This window comes from Plasmodium vinckei (assembly GCF_900681995.1).
Source record: "Plasmodium vinckei vinckei genome assembly, chromosome: PVVCY_06".
Classification (NCBI taxonomy): domain Eukaryota; phylum Apicomplexa; class Aconoidasida; order Haemosporida; family Plasmodiidae; genus Plasmodium; species Plasmodium vinckei.
In genome coordinates, this window is record NC_051298.1 from 871,252 (window position 1) to 892,996 (window position 21,745).

Here is a 21,745-nt window from a genome sequence, read left to right on the forward strand (position 1 = left end):
TTTAAAGATATTTTCCAATATGTATTAATCTATAGTTTTTGTTAAATCCATTAATGCATCTAAGAAATATTATTTTATGACAAAATTAAAATTGATTCTATTTAGATCAAATTAAAATACACATGGCTTATATGCTATGCACATCTAATTTATTTGATATTAATAAAAAATTAAACACGTGAAATTAAACAATTAACATATTAAAATAAATATATTCAAAAAAATAGATATTAAAAAGTTAAAAAATATACAATATATGTACTAATAATATATGACACATTTTTTGCTTATTCGGTATGTAAATTATTTAGAATCATTATTTTTTATTCTAGTATCTTTACATATATTATAAATGCATATACACCTTTTATTATTTTGGTATATTCCTTTTTAATAAAAAATTACACACATCTAAGTAAAATATAAAGGGTCAATTAATTCCCCGGAAGGTATCAAGTATAATTTTTTATAAATTAATTGGAGGGAAGCAACAAACAAATTATTATTTTTTATGCATTGCAATATTAAAATATATTAGTACATACTGAATTAATTTTTAATAAATTATTTGCACTTTCGTGGTAGTATTTATCGATAAATTTATATTGTGCATATATAATTTTAATATTTTATATTTTCTTTTTAGTTAAATTCATTTTATAATCGGCATTGTACTTTATTTTTAAATATAAAAAAAAACCAAAAAAAAAATGTGTTGTTATATAGTAAAAATTATGCAATAAATTGCATAATGGTAGAAAAGAAATTGTGTATGTAATTAAACATATTAAAAAACATTTTTTGCACCCATTTTCCAATATATGCAAAAACAACAATATGGGGTGTAATAAATATTATAATTTTTTCATTATTAAATACTTACAATAAATGGTTATGATATATATTTTATTGTATATTATTAGTCAATGTAAAAAATTTAATAAAAAAAAACGAACCTAATGTGTTAACAAAACATAAATAATAATTACATTGATGTGTTTTACTATACATGATTTTCGCTATAACAATTCGTAAATTGCACAATGACCTTTATGTAAATTTTCGGTGTAAAAATGTAAAGGTTCATTAACTTTTGGTAGTAAAACAAACAATAATTGAATTACGTGAAATAATCGTAATAACAAATATGACTATAATAAAATAGGGGAAGCAAATGTTATTATAAAAAAAAAATAAATGGTGTAATAACTCTCGCATTTTAATATAAAATAGGGAAGTAGTTTTTTTAATAAAGGGGTATTCAATATTAAAAAAGTAAATATATTTTAAAATTGCATATGTCTATTGATTATTTAATTTGCATAGACATATATATATATGGAAACTTATTAAATTATAATATTACAAACATATAAAGTGTGGGACTAGTAAAAATAGTCAAAAGAATTTATAAAATATTATTCCGTGAAAAATAGTTTAAAAACATGTATTAACTGTAAATAATTATAAAGGAAACATTTTGACATCAATAATTTGATTTCTAAAGGATATTAAAAAATAGTATTCATATGTTAATAAGTATGTAAGTTTTGTGTTTAGCACATTATTATATATTGGAAAAGGTTGATCATTAGGAATGTTCCGATAAGTTGTGTTATATTATTATGCAATATGAATAAGAATGGTTTGATTTTGTTAATATAATATTTACATTCCTAATAAGTCATTGTTATATTTAAAATGGTCGTGTAATTTTATTTTACACCAAAAATATTATCATATTTTTCACTTATTTCATTAAGATTTATGCTTTGAAAATAGTATAAAAGTTGGTTTGTTTCTATTAAAATAGCCTTCGCGTTTTTTGTATGGTAGCAAATAACAAGCTATTATAAATATATATTTTTTGTTCCATGGAACAAATTGAGCAATAAATTTTGTATTTTATGAAAAAAGATATAAAAAATCTATAGATTTTAATTTTAATTGTCAAGGAAATTATTGATTTATGGATGTAATACTAATTGGAAACATTTGAAAAATTTTCTAAAACCCAATAAGGTTATACAAATATATCAGGCGAAAGTATATTATTCGGCTATGTGCTGGCTATGTGATGCTAAAGTAATTTTAAAATGCAGCTTTCATTTATAAAAATAAAATAATCATTATTATATTTAATAGGAATAACTTACATATACAGATTATATATTTGCTCAGTTGTAATTTTTACTAAAAATAAATGAATGGCTTTAGATTTTATTTTTAGTTTTTTTCAGTCAAAAAAAATAAAAATTTCAAGAATTTAAAATTTGTTAATAATCATAAAATGCAGAGAACTTTATTTTTGACGTTAAACCTCAAAATGGAATTATTCTAAAAAAATTATAAAATATTAAAATTTAAAAAATATATAAATTAATAAAATGCGCTTAGGAATATATAGTACAAAAATATATGTTTTATGAATTTAAGGCGAACCCTTTATTTATAAATATTGCAAAATCATTTAAAAAAAATTAAAATATAAATAAAATATAGCGGGGCCTATATAATACATAAATAAAAACTATTATTAAAAAATATATTTGGTTACTTATAAATAAAAAACAGCAAATTTTCATAATATTTTATAGATGATTTTTTTTATTAATTAAAAATTTAGTCCTTATTATAATTAAAATTGCTAATAAATAGTATATAATTAAAGTTAAAAGAGGGTAACAAATTAAAGAATTAAACAAAAAGAAATACAAAATAATGATAATTCTATATATATTTTAAAAATGCTTAGTGAAAGAGATGACGACGATAATTATGATGAGAGTTGTGATTATGTATCATATTTCGCAAGAAAGAGAGCCCCAAGAAAGAAATTAACTCCTTTCGTTTCTTTTCTTAAAGTAGTAGCTGGAGTTTTTCTATGTTTAATGTTCAAATTATTCTTTAGGAAGGTATGAATATATGTGCATATACATAATAGATATATGAAAATTAAAGTTTGTAAAATTTTTAAAAATATTTTAAGATAAAACGACTTAATGTTCATATAAAAAATAAAACAAAGAAATATATGTATTTATTTCATTTATATAAATATTTATTTATGTGTCTCATCAATATGATTAAATTATTGTTTATTTTTATTTTTTTTAGCCACCACCTGTGGCGAAGCCACAATATCAGCCTTTATATTATTATTAAACTCCTGCGAGTTATAACTTAAATATCCGTGGTAAATAAAACATATTGATAACTGTTATTGTGATGAGGAACGTGCTATTGGTTATGATATATTTCCAAAAGTATAAAATTAGAAAGATATCTTAATTCAGAAATAAAAAGTGAGAATATTAATAATTATTGGCGATTTTATGATAAAACAGTGAAATATCTTTGTGGTTGCGAATTAAAAAATAGTGATTAATCTTTAATCAAATTATAAAGATGTTAATATATAGTTTCTAAATGGTTTGTTTTACAACAAATTGTGGAAGAAAACTAATTGGGTTGTTGATCCATCAAAATCGGATTAACATTGTTAAATGATTTATATGCACAAAATTAGTATTATAGTTGGGAAAATGATGTTCATCAATATACCATTTAGCTTTCAATAGGGTACTTTATTCCCCCTTTGAGTTATATTTAAGAGAATTGTGCATAATAAAAATGAATAAATAATGCTTCATAATATTTGCGTTTATAACTAATTTTGTGCATATAAATCATAAATTAAATTTGGATAGCATTATAAATATATATATGCATGTTTTGTATTTTTTTGTAGAAGTTTTGCTGATTTTTTTGTTTTGTTTTTTACATTTCAAATGTTATACTAATTTTTTAATACATATTTTTTATTCGAAAAAAGTAGATGATAAAATACATTATAATTATGATCATAAGAATGCCTCATTTTTTAATTTTTCCTTTACAACATTTCATTTGAAAAACTATCCGTTTGAAATCGTGTGTTAATACAAATTAAGTATTTTTTTTACTATTTGATTTTTAATTGATTCGTTTTTTATTAGCTATATTTCCAAAAATGCAAAGAAAATTTCATAATAATGCAAGTGTGTATTTTTAAGAAGTTTGACTTTAGGGAAGCTTATTAAAGGAGATTGTTATGAAAAAAATAATATAAATTTATGATTTATAATATACCTAAATATGTTATATAGAAATGCATTAAACATTTGTTTTTTGCATTGTTATAATTTAAAATATTATGAAATATAACCTTTAAAAAATATTATATACATTGTATTTAAAAATAGCGATTTATTTATTTGTCTTGTTGGTTTATGCTGTTTGTGGTTTATTAATATACAGATTATTAAATATGATGGGATGTTTATTGATTAAATTGTGGCATTAACATAAATTATAAAACGCAAAAATGAAAAAATAAACCTTTTAGATAAGTTTGCAAATTTTGTGGTTGAAATTGCATCATATCAGGGTATTTATCAAATGAAATTAAATTCAGGTAAAAACTTTGAGGAAAAAAAAGTCGCATTAATTTAATAAAAACGAAGAGAAGGGGGTATTAGAATATTTTTAGAGATTTACTTAATTGCAAAATTGATACAATGAATTATTCAGACCGCTCTAAAATAATATATTTATTAGTAATTATGATTATATTTTATACTTGTTATAATCAATGTTATAAATTAACAATAACTATTTTTTATATATTTATTTTTATACCAATTTATTTTTATTTGTTACTAAACGAAGTATGAATTAAAAAATTACATTATGCATAATGCGTTCTCAACTTTTTTTTTAAATAAAAATAATTATTAAAGAATTTTGTGAGCTGAATTTTTTTTATAAAATAGTGCACAGTAATTATATTTTTTTAAAAGGGCTTTCCCCAAAGTAAGTATAATTATTACTGAATTATAACTAAATAAAAAAATAAATAAAACTAAAGAAACGAGATTTAATAATTTTGAAGATAATTACATTAATTATAATAAAGTCTATTGGTATAATATCAAAAGTGATGCCAAAATAAAATAAATAATTATAATTGTGTGCTTTTTCACTATTATAACTTGTATATAATTTTTTATTTATTTCGATGGCTCTTAATAATATTATTAGGATTACTTTATTATAAATGTTTATAGTATTCCCTTATAATGTATTATTATATTTACTCATATATTTTCATGTACTTTCATAGCCTGATTTAGCATGGTATATATATTTTTTGGGCTTTTTTATAGTTTAAATAAATTTTAAATTTTCATTATATATGTATGTGGATATATATATTTAAAAAAAATATGTATATACTATCAAAGAAGTCCTAATAAAGGGGGAAGTAGCATATATATTTTTTACTATAAAAAGATAAATATAGCTTTTTAAATCAGATCATGGATTATACTTTCCATATTAATAATAATGGAAGAGACTGAATTGGAAAATGCTGAATTAAGAAGGACCGTTTTTAATTTAGATGGAAATCCTAAGGTTGATTATTTCTATAATAAAGATGGTTTATTATTAAAAACATATGGATGGTTAGTTAAAAAGGCTGTAGGTATTGTACTATTAATCCATGGATTGAAAGGACATGCTCGATTCACTTATTTGAAACCAAATGCAGAGGTGATAGATAACAGTGAAGTTTTAGTGATAGATGATAATAACCACTATGTTTATAGTGGTAGTTGGGTTGAAAAATTTAATCAAAACGGATATTCAGTATACGCGATGGATTTACAAGGGCATGGTGAATCAGAGGGGCGACAAAATTTAAGAGGTCATTTTAAACGCTTTACTGATCTAGTTGATGATGTATTACAATATATGAATCAAATTCAAGATGAAATTTCAAATGATAATAAAACAGATGATGAATCTTGTAGTATAGTAACAACTAAAAAAAAACTTCCTATGTATGTTATTGGGTATTCGATGGGAGGAAATATTGCTTTAAGAATATTACAATTATTAAATAAGGCAAAAAAAAAAGGCGATTATAAACTTGGAAGTATACCAACCTATAAAAATGGTGATACCCTGATAGGCGATTTCATTAATATTTATGATAGTGACAATGATGATGATGATGATGATGCTTATTACGATGATGATGACGATGTTTATTACGATGCTTATGATGATGATAATGTTGGTGATTATAATCCTACAAATAAAGCTACTAATGTAAGTAAAGTTGGTGACATTAATAATGTTTCTAATGATAATACTACCGAGCATGATGCTTCTACGTATTGCATTGGAAATGACAGCACATCTGATAATGATAGTGTTAGTACCACTATTGGTGGTAGTGATATCGACAATACCAGTGTTAGTGCCGATGATAATGCAGTACCAAGTACTAGTACACAAGACAATATAGTGCCAAGTACTAGTACACAAGACAATATAGTACCAAGTATTAGTACACAAGACAATATAGTACCAAGTATTAGTACACAAGACAATATAGTGCCAAGTACTAGTACACAAGACAATATAGTGCCAAGTATTAGTACACAAGACAATATAGTACCAAGTATTAGTACACAAGACAATATAGTACCAAGTATTAGTACACAAGACAATATAGTGCCAAGTACTAGTACACAAGACAATATAGTGCCAAGTACTAGTACACAAGACAATATAGTGCCAAGTACTAGTACACAAGACAATATAGTACCAAGTACTAGTACACAAGACAATATAGTACCAAGTATTAGTACACAAGACAATATAGTACCAAGTACTAGTACTGATGATAATGCAATAACTGATACTAGTGCCAATGATAATGCAGAAGCCGATATTATTGTCAGGGGCGAAGATAATAATGACAATAAATATAATTGTTTAGACAAATTAAATATTAAAGGCTGTGTAGCTTTATCGGGTATGGTGTCTTTTGAAAGAATAGCACAACCAGGGACATATTTATTCAATTATCTTTATTTGCCTGTAACACATTTATTGTCTTATATTGCACCTAATGTGGAAACTAGGTCAGAATTGCCATATAAAGGTTTCGCATATGTCGATAATTTATGTAAATTAGATAAATATCGAGGTAAACGTGCGATTACAGTTAAATGTGTATATGAGCTCATAAAAGCAATGGGTGCGTTGAACGATGATATTAATTATATACCAGAGGATATTCCTTTATTATTTGTGCATGCAAGAGGGGATAGCATTTGCTATTATAAAGGTGTGAAGTTGTTTTATGATAGATTAAATTCTGATAATAAAGAATTATATACAGTCGATAACATGGATCATTCTATAACATTAGAACCCGGGAATGAGAAAATTTTAGAAAAAGTCATTGACTGGTTAAATAATTTGGAAAAGAAAAATAAAAATGCAATAGAAGACCAAGAATAATATGGATATTAAACACTTTTATAAACACTAATATAATTTTTTATATTTAACTTTTTAAATATAGCTATGAAAATATAATATTAATTATAAATTTTTTTCATATTATATATATGCTTTTGTTATTAATATTATTTTTTTAAATTAAACTTTTATATCATTATTATATTTCCTATATATGTATATATATATTATTATTTTGTTATTTTTTAATGTTTCAAAACAATTTATATAGCAACGATGCTACAATTTATTTTATATTAATAATTAATAAAAGGTTAATCAAAATATAATTCATTTGAATTTATTATTTGGTGTTTCTTTATATATAATGCAATTTTAATGACGAAAAAAACGATATATAAAATTTAATATTATAGCATTGTTTTTGAAAGAAAATAGTGTCGAAGAAATTCAAATATATAAATATTATTACGTAAATTTTGAGACGCGTTGTATCTGGATATTATGTGCATATGTTTTTCTTAATCGTATAATTTAGCAAGCGGTTATATATGCTATTTTTATATTTATTCAGAATTAAAACAAAGTCATGTACTCCTTCCATTAATGATGTACATATATACCAATGTGGTAATATTATTTACTATAAAATTTGTCATTTGGATTTAAGCATTGAAAACCTTTATGGGTGTTTTCATAACTTATAAAATAATTTGTTTTAACAAAATTTATATTAAAATATACAATTGTTGAGACAAATATATATTATAGCCATTTGTTGTATCATATAAGCAATAAAACAAGATGCTTTTAATAAGGTAAGTTATTAAAAAAATATAATAATAAACATATTTATAGAATAATAAAAAAAAATACTTTCGTGCACTTTTTGCTTGTTTAGCGTATTAAAAAATAATTTAAGTATAATTGTTTAAATTAAATGGTCACGACATGGTGCATGCATAATACATATACATAAATATTATCAGTCTTTGGAAATCGTGCAAAACAAGTGAATTTAAAATATCACAAAACAATCACGAAACATTTGAAGGAATTAATATTTGAAATATCTTATAGTTATGCATGTACATTTTTAATAAGTGGTTTGGTGTTATTCTAATTGTCTATATGCCGCTCTCATATTTACAAAATTCTCAATATAATATGACATCCATTTACCGTACCATTCATGTTTCTGGATTTTCCATTCTTCCCACTCAGGGTGTTTTCCAGTTAAGTATTTGGTTTCTAATCTGCCAGTTATATCTGCCCATTGATTTTGTTCTGTTTTATTTCTTTCAATCCATTTGTCGAATTTTTCATTGATTAAGAAAGAAATGGGATCAGTTCGTGATTTTGATTTTGAATATTTCTTCCAATACATATCTTCATTATGTTTCCAATGTTGTTTAGACCAACTTACCATGAATTTGTTTTTCCATTTGTCCCAGTCACAAATTATCCATTTATATAAATTATGATCATTTTTATCGATCCATTTTTTTAAATCTTGTATCATATTTTCTTCAACAGTTTTTTTTAATTTATTTACTAAAGATATACTATCTTCAGGTGAAGTTGTTTCCATATTATTATATAACTCTCTATCAATGTGATCTTTATATGAAATCCATTTTGATTCCATTTGTTTAATCCATGTATTCCATTCTTCGTTTTTTTTTTTAAGCCATACACCTTTCTTTGTGCGTATATAAGAATAAAATTGGCTCCATTCTGAATCTAATTCTTTTAATTTTTTATGCCATTCTTCGCGTTTGATTCGTTCTTCTTCTTCAATATCTTCTCTAGAGGATCGTACAAGACTATTCCATTTAATATGCAATTGATCTCGCCATATATTGATATCAATAATATCGTCAATAGTACGATTTTTTTCTTCATAACGTAATATTTCATTATTTGTGGAACTCGCTCCCCTTAAAGAGCTTTCTTCCCTTGAAGAATTTTCTTCCCATGAAGGGTTTTCTTCCCTTGAAGAGTTTTCTTCCCTTGAAGGATTTTCTTCACTTAAAGATTTTTCTTCACTTAAATGGGTTTGAGGTTGTAAAGTTTGATCATCCCAAACTTTCGTTTCATCATCAAAAAATTTTTCTGTTAACGTTGGTTCAAAGGATGCCTAAATAAAAAATAAAAAACATAAAAAAAAAAAATTTTGTAATAAGTATTATCAAAAGTTATTGTAAGGAATAAAGAAAGATGCACTATATTTTTATCTTACTGATGATATTATATCAATAAGGGAAATATATGCCAGAAATAAAGAGTATGAAATATAAGAAGCTGCATATATTTTTTTCATTTTAAACAAAGGAATTCTGTAATATATTATTTACTATTACTAAAGAAATATAACTTTTTATCATACATTTATGAAATAAATAATTTATTTATTTATTTAATACTATATTTATACTAAAAAAAATAATAATTAAAAAATGTATAATATTTTATATAATCATAAAACCATTTTATAATTAAAATTAGCTTACAATAATAATCTTTTATACTAATAGAAAATGCAATACTTATTAGATTGATAATAATCGTTTATTATTAAATCTGGGTATTTATAATTAACGAACAGATTATTAATACAGTTTGTTAATAGTATTTATTATTAAGAATATATAATTCTATTGCATGCATATATCAATAACAAAGGATAAAAATAAAAAAAGCACAAAAATATGCGAATAATATCTCTTTATTTTTTCTATTCAATTTTTCTAATTATTTTTTAATTAAGTTTAAATAATAAATTTTGATTTCTATTATTAATTCTTTCGGATTTTTATTTTCTTATTATTTTTTTAAGAGATTTTTATAAAAAAACATAAATATGAGGCACCTTTTAAAATCATAAGAAAATATGGGTTCATAAAATAAAGAAAAAAATATATTAATTATTTATTAAAGCTCTCTTTTGACATTTATTACTATTCGCCCAATCTTTTATGATTTATATAGGAATTTTTTTGTTTTTAACTTTCCATAAGGAATGTTATGTATTGCATACATATATTATATATATGTTTATTTTTCTATGGTTTAATGTTCGAATATTAGTTTAGATTAATTTTTATAATTTTGGTTGTTTACTAGTTTACGCAAATTTATTGATATTATTATAATAGGAATACAAAATTTTAAACATATTATATGCATTATTTTATTAAGTTTTTTTAGTACATAAAATAAAAAAAAATTAATAATAAAAATATAGCATATCACAAAAACCAGTGATATAGTTTCCTCAAAAGTAGAAACATTATATATAAAAGATAAAATAACAATTATATTAATTTATTTATGGAATATAAACAAAAAATGTATGAATAGACAATTATAATATATGGCAACTGCAGTCAAAAACACGAAAAACATATTAAAACGATACATCGTTCATTTTATTTTGAATTTTATAGAATATATTATATACATTTTATTTATTTATGATTGAAATAAATATTTTTAGAATACTATAATTACAAAGATAATAAAAAATATAGGTTTTATATAATGACGTTAATTTCTTGAAAATATATATTTCATAAGAAAAGTAGGTAGACAATGTCTTAAATTGAAAATAAAATATATTTAAAATTAATCAAAATTATCACTTCAGATATGATGATATCGACATGTTTAAAATTCATGTTGATTCTTTTTTTCTTATAGAAGATATTACATTGCTACATCTGATATAATATATTTTTAAAAATTATACATAAAAAAATATTTACGAAAATAAAATGTAGGACTTAAAATATATTAAAATTTTATGGTTGTATATTTTATAAATATGTTTATAAAATGTTAATAATCATCCATATTACAATAAATAAATTATGAATATTATAAATATTAATATTTCCTTAAATTATGTGTTTTGTTCTATAATATATATTACTCTTAATTGCCACTTATATTTATAACCGTAAATGTATATTGGAATGATAAATTAAGGACTTTTAAACGCTATTTTCATTTGGATTTTTTGTATGTATTTCATTTAAATATTATAACAAAAATTGTATTTACATATAAACTTATAATATTTAAATTTGGGTTTCATGGTTATAGTTAAGTGCCATAAAATAAAACAAGTAAATGAATAAAATGATCTAAATAATGAATTAAAATAATCATATACAATATGGCATGTTTAATTTTACTTATATGAATATCCTAGGGGGTTATGAAGACATGTCCAAATGTATAATAGATTAAATATGCATAAAGCAGTGATCTATTAATAGCAATATCCTGAACCATAAATATTTCTACATTTTTAAAATGGTTTTCGATTTTACGTACCTTTCTTAAAACATACAATTCTTAAAGTGTAAAAATCGATCATTTACAGCCGGTTCAGTTCAGAAAAAAATACGAAACCACAAAATTAAAAGAAAAAATAACGTAATTATTGGTACAACACAAAATAATGTATTTATCATTAAATAGGGATATGTGAAAAGAGTATACAATATCTTATATATATTTAATTAAATTATATAGATCAATCATATTTTTAAACAAAGCAAAGGACTCTGAACAACAATCCTAAAAGCTTATCTCGGAGTATACCAAGATAAATAAAATTGTATTAAAAACCAAGGATATTTTTTATGAATAAGTATTCCATAAATTATTATAAATTTTATTTTTTTATTTTATTTTATTTTGAGCTATATATATATTGTTAATTTTATTACATACAAAAATAATTTTATAATTACATTAATTTACAAAAATGCAAATGCATCGACCCTACTAATTTTGGTTATCTTGTGAATTACATTATCGAATTTTTATTTAATAAAATTTCGATTAAAAATTATAAAAAATCGTATAAAATAAGATTAACCATAATATAAACTTTATTACATTATTGTTATCATAAATTCGGAAATATTACTACTATATTTGCAATAATTGCAACCATATATAAAGTAGTATATTTTTCGACCTAAGTTAAATTCTTTATTATTTGACAAAAACATTAAGAAGGTCTATATACTTAGAATAAATGGGACGAGGAAACTAAACAACAATTTTTACAAAATTATTAGTATTACATGCAATTATGTCATAACAGTTTATTCATTGATACTTTAACTTTAATTATATTAAAATATTATGCTATCAAATTATATTAAAATAATACATTATCAATATAATATTAAAATAATACATTATTAATATAAATTAAAATAATACATTATCAATATAATATTAAAAAATATATATTATTATCTCCCATTTTTTAATTTTATATTTTAAATTGCCACTCATTATTGAGTAAAAAAAAATATTTTTTTTTTCTATGCGTACATAACGGCATATTTTACAGACTATAATTTTATAATTGTTTTAAAATTAAATATTGTTTTACAATTAAGTATTGTTTTACAATTAAGTATTGTTTTACAATTAAGTATTGTTTTACAATTAAGTATTGTTTTACAATTAAGTATTGTTTTAAAATTAAGTATTGTTTCAAAAATATGTGTTGTTTTAAAATTGTTTAATAAACTATAAAAATAAACAAATTATATATATATATAATGTAATATATTAAAAATATTATAATATTATTTAAAATGATTATCTTTAGAAATTATAAAAGAAATTAATATTAATGTCCTGTATGTTTCTTGTTTACAAAAATTTTGGTTATGCTATTACATTATGATGAAGTTATTTAAATAAAAAATAGACTAAATTTATAAATACAATAAAAGCATATAAATTATATATTTAAATAATTATTTTATATTTTTTATATATTTTTTTTATATTAATATTAGTATATAGAACTTGTTTAAATTTTGTTTGTTTTGACTTGAATAATCCTTATACAACATTTTTTTTGTATTTCTAATATTTTATTTTTAAATAAATCCAATACATTTTTTATTATTTTAATTGTCAACTCCGAAAATGAATAGTAAGTATATTAAAATCGTTTTTTTGGTTATGGGCTTGTTTGCATATGCGAGCAACAAAGCCTTTGCAGCTGAATCAGGAGCCAACCAATCTGTTAAAAAAAAATCAACTCGAAGCAAATCTTCTTCAAAAAAAGGGACCTCAAGCAAATCTAAGTAAGAAATATTACAATATATATATGTATTATCATGAAAATATCGTATATCTATTGTGCAAATAATATGCTGTTGTACAACGATTAATTAATCAAAATGACCTTTATATATATATTTTTTTTTAATTCAAAATATAAATAAAATTTAATAATATTTCTTCCTCATCCAGAGATAGCAAGTATATACAAAATGGAGTATATGTCATTCCATCATGTACAGACAGCGAAGAAATTAGAAAAGCGTCAGAGCTTATGAGCGAAGTTATAAACCAAATACAATACCATGATACAAAAGGAGGTTACAATATAACACAAAAGCATGATAAGGATACAACTATGCAGTATAAGAACATTCTAGGTGACGAATCAATTCAAAAAGTAGATATTAGAATCCGAGGTTCCCACCAGGTAGAGATTAATGACCAATATTTTTTAAATTATAAAATTAAAACAATAAAATATAATTATTATATATATGCATTTTTTTTATTTGAATTAGTATAATGATATAATACAAATGCTATGCAAATGCCATAACGTTATAGAATTCGGTGATATCAGGGTTAAAGGTACATAATAAGAATTATTTAAAAAATTTAATATATAATTATCACTTTTATGTTACATTTTTTGCTTTATTTTACAACGCTCTCATTACATTTTTTTTTCTTTCATTTTGTTGTATTCCATAATATTTAAATTTACATGAACGTAAAATTATAATACTTTTAGGACGAGCTATCCTCCGATACACCCCAAGTTTAATAATGATAAAGCAACGCTACACAAATCGTAGTAAAACAGAGAGCGATAAATTTTATGCTTTATTCTCAAAAGTTGAGGTAAAAAACAATTTTTTTATCTTTCCCTCTAGAAATTGTATTTTCATATTAAATAATTACACAATAATTTATACAAATACATATATTTTTTTATTTATTAATTTTGTAGATATCATCAAATGAGACTATAATTGCCTATGCATCAGCAGATGTAAATACCAAAAACGACCCCATTCAAAAAAAAGATGAAGATAATACCTCAATAGCTGAAGATTCATCGAGCAATGCTGATGTTTCTGAAGATATGACTATCGTAGAAACAAAGAAACAAAAAGTTGCTAATATATTCGGGTTTATCATTAAAAAGGAAGACAACTTCATTCATATTACCCATATCAGCTCTGTAAGAAATATAAAAATTTAATAGCATACTAATTTATTCCACATTTTAACATTTACCAAAAATATATAATTTGTGTATACATGCACATATGTATAATAGTATTAATTCACAAAAAAACTGGGATAGTTTATATATTTATTTAATTTTTGTTTATTTCATAGGTTAATGGACAAGCTCCCTTTTCCCACAATTATGTTATTCAAGTAATTAGAACAAACAAGTTGGCAGATATTATCCGTTTACGAGATCCCTATAAATTGTCATAAACATATATTTCTCATAGTATCCTTTTAGCCACTTAATATTTTTATGCATTTATTGTTAAAACCAATTGTTTTTATTCGTTATACCTATTTTGAATTACTGTTATAAAAATATCTTGTTTCATTTTTAGTAAAGTTTGTTTATTGTATAATTCGTTAATATTCTTTTACATAAGAATTTAATTGTATTTATTTTTGTGAGCACTACAATTGTAAGTATTACACAACTTTAACAAAACAGAAATTGTCAATATTAGTATGAAAAAGAATCCGTAGAAAAGATCTTTTATAAATAATAAGCTTGTATTCTTATTATTTCTATTATTTTAACTATTAATATAAAGCTTAATTTTAATTAAAAATTAATTATTATCAAACATAAAAATGAATTAACTATATCAATCGCCGTTCTCAAAATCATCAATTAATGATTTACATACCTTTTACTTTTTTGGTTTCTTAAATTTCATCTTGGGAAATATTTCCGAAATTCAAATAGAAAGTACTAATATTAAAATGCTTACGTGACTAGAAAATGGGCATTGCATTTTTTAATACTTAATATTTGGATTCAATATTTAAACTTCGGAAACAGTTTAAAAGACATAATTTAAAAGAAAAATGAATCAGTAGTATATGATTTTGAGGATACTGTCTGATATTAAGACATTTGTATAATTAAAAACAATTATCTTTAAGCTAATTTTTGAGTTTTATGAGAATAATTAAAGAAATAAAAAATAAATTTTTAGGACATAAAATTCGATAAGAAATAATGTAAAAGGCACTCATACAAAAAAAATCTTTGATGAGTTACAACATTTATACTAATTTGTTTACAAGATTAAATACATGTATTGTATTTTAGTCTAAAAAACACAATCAAAGCATATAGTAAGCAATAATTTTTAAAACGAAACAAAATTGTGTGATAATAATTAAATAGTCATTATATATGGAAGTAAATTAAATTTATTAATACATTTGTTTCAATGTTATTGCTTTAAAATATTTTCCTTGAAACATATATACTTTTTATTCCATAATTGGATGAGCACCCATAATATATACATATTTTTTAACTCTATCTCTTTTATTACGGAAGCATTCAAGAACGCAAGGACTATTATTATAAATCTACAAAAAAAAAACAAAAATGGATAAATATTAATAGAAATATTTCGAATTTGTGTGTAGACAGCATATGAATATGTAAATTTATATACTGATAATATATTTTTGATAAACGTTAAAGTGGGGAATAAAATTATTATGCTATTAAAATTTTATGTTGCTTACAGAGTTTATGTAGATAAGATCAACGCTGTCTTTATTTTTTTTAATTATAAATCCAGATATGTTAGCAGCCATTTTTGTTAAAGCTTCCTCAGCATTAATATCAGTTTCGATTGGTTTTACATTTTCTAACAGTTCTGGCATATCCATCCAACTTATGTCGTTATTCAGATAATTTATATTTATTGAAGGACAGAGAATTACTGTTGTGTCGTCTGATATCTACAAAATTAATAAATAAAAAATATATATGTATTTGTATAAATTAATGTGTAATCATTTAATATGAAAAATACAATTTCTAGAGGGAAAGAGAGAAAAACTTGTTTTGTTACCTCAACTTTTGTGGCGAAAGCGTAAGTTATTTGAGAGAGTAACACAATAGAAAATGGGTCACTGTTTTTTTTCATCATTAATAAATTTGGATTGTATACACGATCAACGTTTCCTAAAAAAATTATTATTTACATGCATAAGTTAAATATTGTGAGACTCACAAAATGGAAAATAAAATAGTACATGGACATTGATAATAATAATAAAGACAGAATATCGAATAAAAATAATAATCTTATATCAAATTGGATAATTTATTAATTGATTGTTTTTTATATACCATTTATAAATCCAGTATCAAATTTATTGGTGCCATTGCTATCCCATAGCAGGTTTATTATCTCATCATACTAATGGAATCAAAAAAATATGTGATATATATAATAATAATTAACTTAATTTTATAAACTAAATATTGCTCATTAATTATTACCTTATCAGAACTTTTGATTTTAGTAATAAATTTTCCAATATCTATATTTTCGAGTTTCTTAGAATATATAAATGTATGATCATCTTTTTGAAGTTCGACTTTATAACCGTCTCTATTTGAACCCAGTTTTAGTAAAAGTGCTACAGCTTCGCTAACATGTTTTATTGCTTTTTCGGTTTCTTTAGGATCCATACATAATAAGTGTTTGTGCAGTTTATATCTTATCTCCGAACTATTATTGATTCCAATAAAGTAGTTTTAATGCGCAAAAAAAGGAAAAAATGTATTTATAAACTTTTATTTAACTGTTCAACATTATGTAAGTGTATACTGTACAAATATGCATAGGTATATTAGGTGTTTGCATTACATATATATTATCATATTCCTTACCCAGGTTTCTCTAAAAGAGATTCACTTTTGTTGTTTAAATTGGTTATGCGTAGAGCAATTTCGGATAAAGAAATTTCGGGTAAAGAAATTTCGGGTAAAGTGACATTTTGTCTATCGACCTTGATTTTATTGGCATTTCGTCTATAGCCCTTGATTTTATTGGCATTTTGTCCATCGTCCTTGATTTTATTGGCATTTTGTTCAGCTTCCTTGATTTTATTGGCATTTTGTTCATCGTCTTTGATTATAGTGGCATTTTGTTCAGCTTCCTTGATTATAGTGGCATCTTCTTCATCATCCTTGATTATAGTGGCACTTTGTTCATCAGAAGTAATTAAAGTGGCATTTTCTTCAACTTCCTTAATTATAGTGGCACTTTGTCCATCAGAAGTAATTAAAGTGGCATTGTGTTCATCAAATTCGGCTGCAAGGGTTTTATTCTTGGCATATACAAATAAACTTAAAAGTAAAAAAACAGCATTAAAAGTTCCTTTGTTCATTTTGGACTTGATAACCAAAAAAACATGAAACCAAACAATGGAAAACTCAAAAATGGCAAACTCAAAAATAGCAAATTAAAAAATGGAAATTTAAAAAATGGCAAACTAAAAAATGGCAAACTCAAAAGTTGTGCATAATAATTAATTGAAGGAAATAACTTTCAAGATAATTTAAAAAAACGGACATTTATTTAAAAATAAAAAATGCATACTTAAAGATAAATTTATATAGTTATTTAAGTAATAAAATTCTAAATAATTTAAATAATAAATTGATTAATATTAATTATTTAGTTTGTGTAATTTGATCACGGTTCATAAATTCGATCCTTTTTAACTGGAACATTGTAAAGCGCCAAAAATTACTATGGTTCGAACAAATAATGAATATCCAAAAATATTATTATTTTAATTTTTCGAATATTAAAATATAAAAAAAATAGTTTTATATATTATATAATATTTTTATAGTTACATTATGAATATGTAAAATTTTTATCTATATTTCATTAAGATAAAATTAAAACTAAAATTTATAAAAGGTGCATGCATGGAATTGTTACATTTTACACACACATTGAAAAAAAATATTATGGGATACCATATCATATATTACCTGATGGAAGTTGGTAATTTAAAATATAAAGATGGACAATATAAAAAATATATGTTTATTTTAATGTAATTTGGCAATATATGATTTGGCATAGTTATAATTATGATACGTATATTAACGAACACACTGTTGTAAAAGAAATAAATTAAATATGAATTACATAAAAATAGTAACTTTGTTATTTCTTTCTATTTATTTTTAGTATATGGGACATATTTTACATTCTTATGTATTAAAGTGTTTAATTTATACTGAAAATTACATTTTTAAATATTGTTACAACTTCTACAACTATAATAACAATAATATCGAATATAAATAATTGCGTTTTGTATATTTTTTTATCACTTTTAATTGAAATTTTACTAAATAAAATTTTTGTAATATATTTATAAGTTTATAAAAATTACATATTAGTGGTAGCATTAAGATGCGAATTATGAAATATCTATACACAATAAATATATTTATTTTTTAATTATAATTTTGTGTGTGAGGAGCTAAAATTTTAGGGATATATATTATGGGGTGTGAGTCAAAGTTATGTTCTATGCAACCTGTAATTAGCTTTAGGCTTTGAGGTTGCATTTTTATATTAAATAATATTTATTTGTTTATTAAATTTTATTTAATACATAAGCAATAGCTTGTTAAAAGAGAAAATATATGAATGATATTCCATAATTTGTGGCCTCGAGGTGAAGCCTGAGTATGTACCGCAAAATGGGTAAACATTAATATGAAAGTAATTTCATAAATTATAACACTTAAGTTTGTAAATTTATCTAAGTTAAATATATGAATACATTCTTATATAAAACTGACATAACCGAATAATATACAAAGGAAACATTCTTAAAACAAAAAAACATTTTATGATGATCATTTAAAGCAATCATTATCCATGGAAATAAATCGTTTTATTAGCATAAATTTTCTATATTACAGTGCTGAAAAATATATATGAATGCATGTTTATTTATAAGGTAATAAATAATCTCCAACTTTTCTAATATAGTGTTTATAACATAAAGCATACCCGAATATACTTGTAGCATGATGGTGTATAGCTTTATGGGTTCGTTCATATCCTCGCTTTTTTTTAGTTTCTTTTGGATTTGTACACAATATGAAGCTGTGTGTTTCATATATTGATCCAAACTATTATTAACCAAAATTGAGTTATTTTAAATTTTATTTTAATTTTCAATGTGTAAAAAAGAAAAGAAATATATTTATAAATGGTATGCTCATGATCCAATCATTCTGCATGTGCGTATTTATACGAATATATACAGTTATATTATACCTGTATATAACTCATAAAAATGTTTGTATATTCCATTAAATATTTCCCCAAAATTAATATCGCTAGGTTTCATTTTTTGGGGATTTTTTTTTGGGGGATTATTTTTTTGGGGATTTTTTTTTTTTGAAGACTTTTTTTTTGAAGACTTTTTTTTTGAAGATTTTTTTTTCGAAGATTTTTTTTTGGGGGCAGAATTGTCTGGAGCTTCGCTATTTGGGGTTGTATTATCCGGAGTAGTGTTATTTGTGGGGGTATTGTTTGGATTAATTTTTTCTATAGCATTATTATCTGCAAAGGTTGTATTGCTGGCAAATACAAACAAACTTAAAACAAAAAGAACGATCTTAATGTAACCTTTATTCATTTTGGATTTGATAAATAAAATATTAAAAAATATATAGTATTTTTAAAAATCAAATATAAAAAAAATTTTAAAATACAATTCGAATACTAAAAAATTTAAAAGTAAAAAGAAAAAAAATTGTAAAATAGAATTAAAAGAGGAACAAAAGAATTTCAAGGGAAATTATAAAAAATAATACTTATTTAAAAAAATTAAAAATAAATAATTAGACAATAATTTGTGTAACTCAATTATTTAATTTGCATGTTTTTATCATGTTTTATAAAATTAATACATTTTTTATTTAAATATGCACATATTAGACAACGATAATACCAAAGCCTTTACAAGTAATGCGTATCCAAAAATATAACTCTTAATTTCACTAATATAAATTACCGAAAAATAAATAATTTTAATATAATATTTTTATATTTGTATTTAATGCATATAGTTTTCATTTTTACAGTTCATAAACTAAATTTTATAATAGTTCCATTGTGTATGCAATTTATATATATATCTTACATCTAAACGCACATAACCAAAAACCAATATTGTGTGCCACCATAGTGTGTGTTGTCAATAGCAAATCGGTCATATAAAGAATAAAGAGGAAAATAATACAAAAAAAATATAATAGTTTTAAGAATATTAATAATATATTATTTGGTTATCATTGTAATTACAGAAGCATATATTAACCAATAAGTAAATGTGACAAAAATGCATTATAATATCAATTATATAAAAATATAAGTTTTATAATTTTTTCATTTATTGTGAGTATAAAGCATATCATTACATTTTAAAATATTAATTTAAGCTAGAGTTTCATTATGTTTATGTATGGCAGCAGCATCTGCCACGAATATTACATAATCATACTTATTAATTCACCATATTAATAGCATAATAAATTTTGTATTATGGTGAATATTATTTTCTGTGTGTTTTTTATAATTTTAATCGGAAAGATACTAAATAATATTTTTATGATATAATTCCTTTGTGATAAAATTGTGTATTGTTAGTAGCAATGATACACATGCCTTTTTGTAAATTATAAAAAACATTTTTTACATAATAAAATAAACAATATTATTTAATTAAATAAACGTAAAGTACAAAATAGAATAATGCAAAAAATAAAATTAAAAAGTACAAAAAAAAGCATGAGATATCATATGCAAAATCGTCTTTATTATTTAATTATAATCGTCTCGATATCGAAGGATTGAAATTAAGTTTTCAGGATTTAGGGGTCGTGGCTTTGTACCATGGGTTATTGCTGTGTTATCGTGGATTTGTTTGTGTTCTAAGTCTGTGCTTTGTTTCGATTTAATTATTTATAATTTTATCATATTTATTGGAATATGTGAATATGTGTATAGTTGTTATTTATAATATAAGAAATAATTTTTTACATATTAAAAATGTATATAATTTCACAGCTTTAATAAGATGACATAGTTTTATGATTTGATATAATAATTATAAAAATATAATATATGTTAAAGCTCATATTGCATGAAATATTGAAGGTGATACGAATTTTCTCAAAGAATATAACGGTATAACGATAAGTATATAATACTAAAAGAAACCCATATAATGAATTATT

General features: G+C 22.4%; 6 protein-coding genes across 6 annotated transcripts; 3 read left to right on the forward strand and 3 right to left on the reverse strand.

Moving 5' to 3' along the window:
- Positions 1–2,747: 2,747 nt before the first annotated feature.
- PVVCY_0602390 (conserved rodent malaria protein, unknown function) lies at positions 2,748–3,165 on the forward strand (the record flags this gene model as incomplete). The annotated part of the gene is made up of 2 exons (XM_008627373.1): positions 2,748–2,915; positions 3,118–3,165. The coding sequence occupies 2 exons, from the start codon at positions 2,748–2,750 to the stop codon at positions 3,163–3,165; spliced, it is 216 nt and encodes a 71-aa protein (XP_008625595.1).
- Positions 3,166–5,388: 2,223 nt separating this feature from the next.
- On the forward strand, positions 5,389–7,359 carry PVVCY_0602400 (lysophospholipase, putative; the record flags this gene model as incomplete). The annotated part of the gene is made up of 1 exon (XM_037634147.1): positions 5,389–7,359. One exon carries the CDS (start codon positions 5,389–5,391, stop codon positions 7,357–7,359), a length of 1,971 nt encoding a protein of 656 aa, XP_037490291.1.
- A 1,075-nt stretch (positions 7,360–8,434) lies between these two features.
- Positions 8,435–9,643, reverse strand: PVVCY_0602410 (tryptophan-rich protein tryptophan-rich antigen; the record flags this gene model as incomplete). The annotated part of the gene is made up of 2 exons (XM_008627375.1): positions 8,435–9,460; positions 9,563–9,643. 2 exons carry the CDS (start codon positions 9,641–9,643, stop codon positions 8,435–8,437), a joined length of 1,107 nt encoding a protein of 368 aa, XP_008625597.1.
- Positions 9,644–13,287: 3,644 nt separating this feature from the next.
- On the forward strand, positions 13,288–14,898 carry PVVCY_0602420 (fam-a protein; the record flags this gene model as incomplete). The annotated part of the gene is made up of 6 exons (XM_008627376.2): positions 13,288–13,448; positions 13,618–13,855; positions 13,947–14,016; positions 14,180–14,289; positions 14,399–14,632; positions 14,794–14,898. 6 exons carry the CDS (start codon positions 13,288–13,290, stop codon positions 14,896–14,898), a joined length of 918 nt encoding a protein of 305 aa, XP_008625598.2.
- Positions 14,899–15,930: 1,032 nt separating this feature from the next.
- On the reverse strand, positions 15,931–17,853 carry PVVCY_0602430 (fam-a protein; the record flags this gene model as incomplete). Its single annotated transcript, XM_008627377.2, has 6 exons — positions 15,931–16,032; positions 16,195–16,413; positions 16,527–16,639; positions 16,808–16,877; positions 16,961–17,192; positions 17,354–17,853. 6 exons carry the CDS (start codon positions 17,851–17,853, stop codon positions 15,931–15,933), a joined length of 1,236 nt encoding a protein of 411 aa, XP_008625599.2.
- A 1,914-nt stretch (positions 17,854–19,767) lies between these two features.
- PVVCY_0602440 (conserved rodent malaria protein, unknown function) lies at positions 19,768–20,142 on the reverse strand (the record flags this gene model as incomplete). Its single annotated transcript, XM_008627378.2, has 1 exon — positions 19,768–20,142. One exon carries the CDS (start codon positions 20,140–20,142, stop codon positions 19,768–19,770), a length of 375 nt encoding a protein of 124 aa, XP_008625600.2.
- Between the last annotated feature and the right edge of the window lie 1,603 nt (positions 20,143–21,745).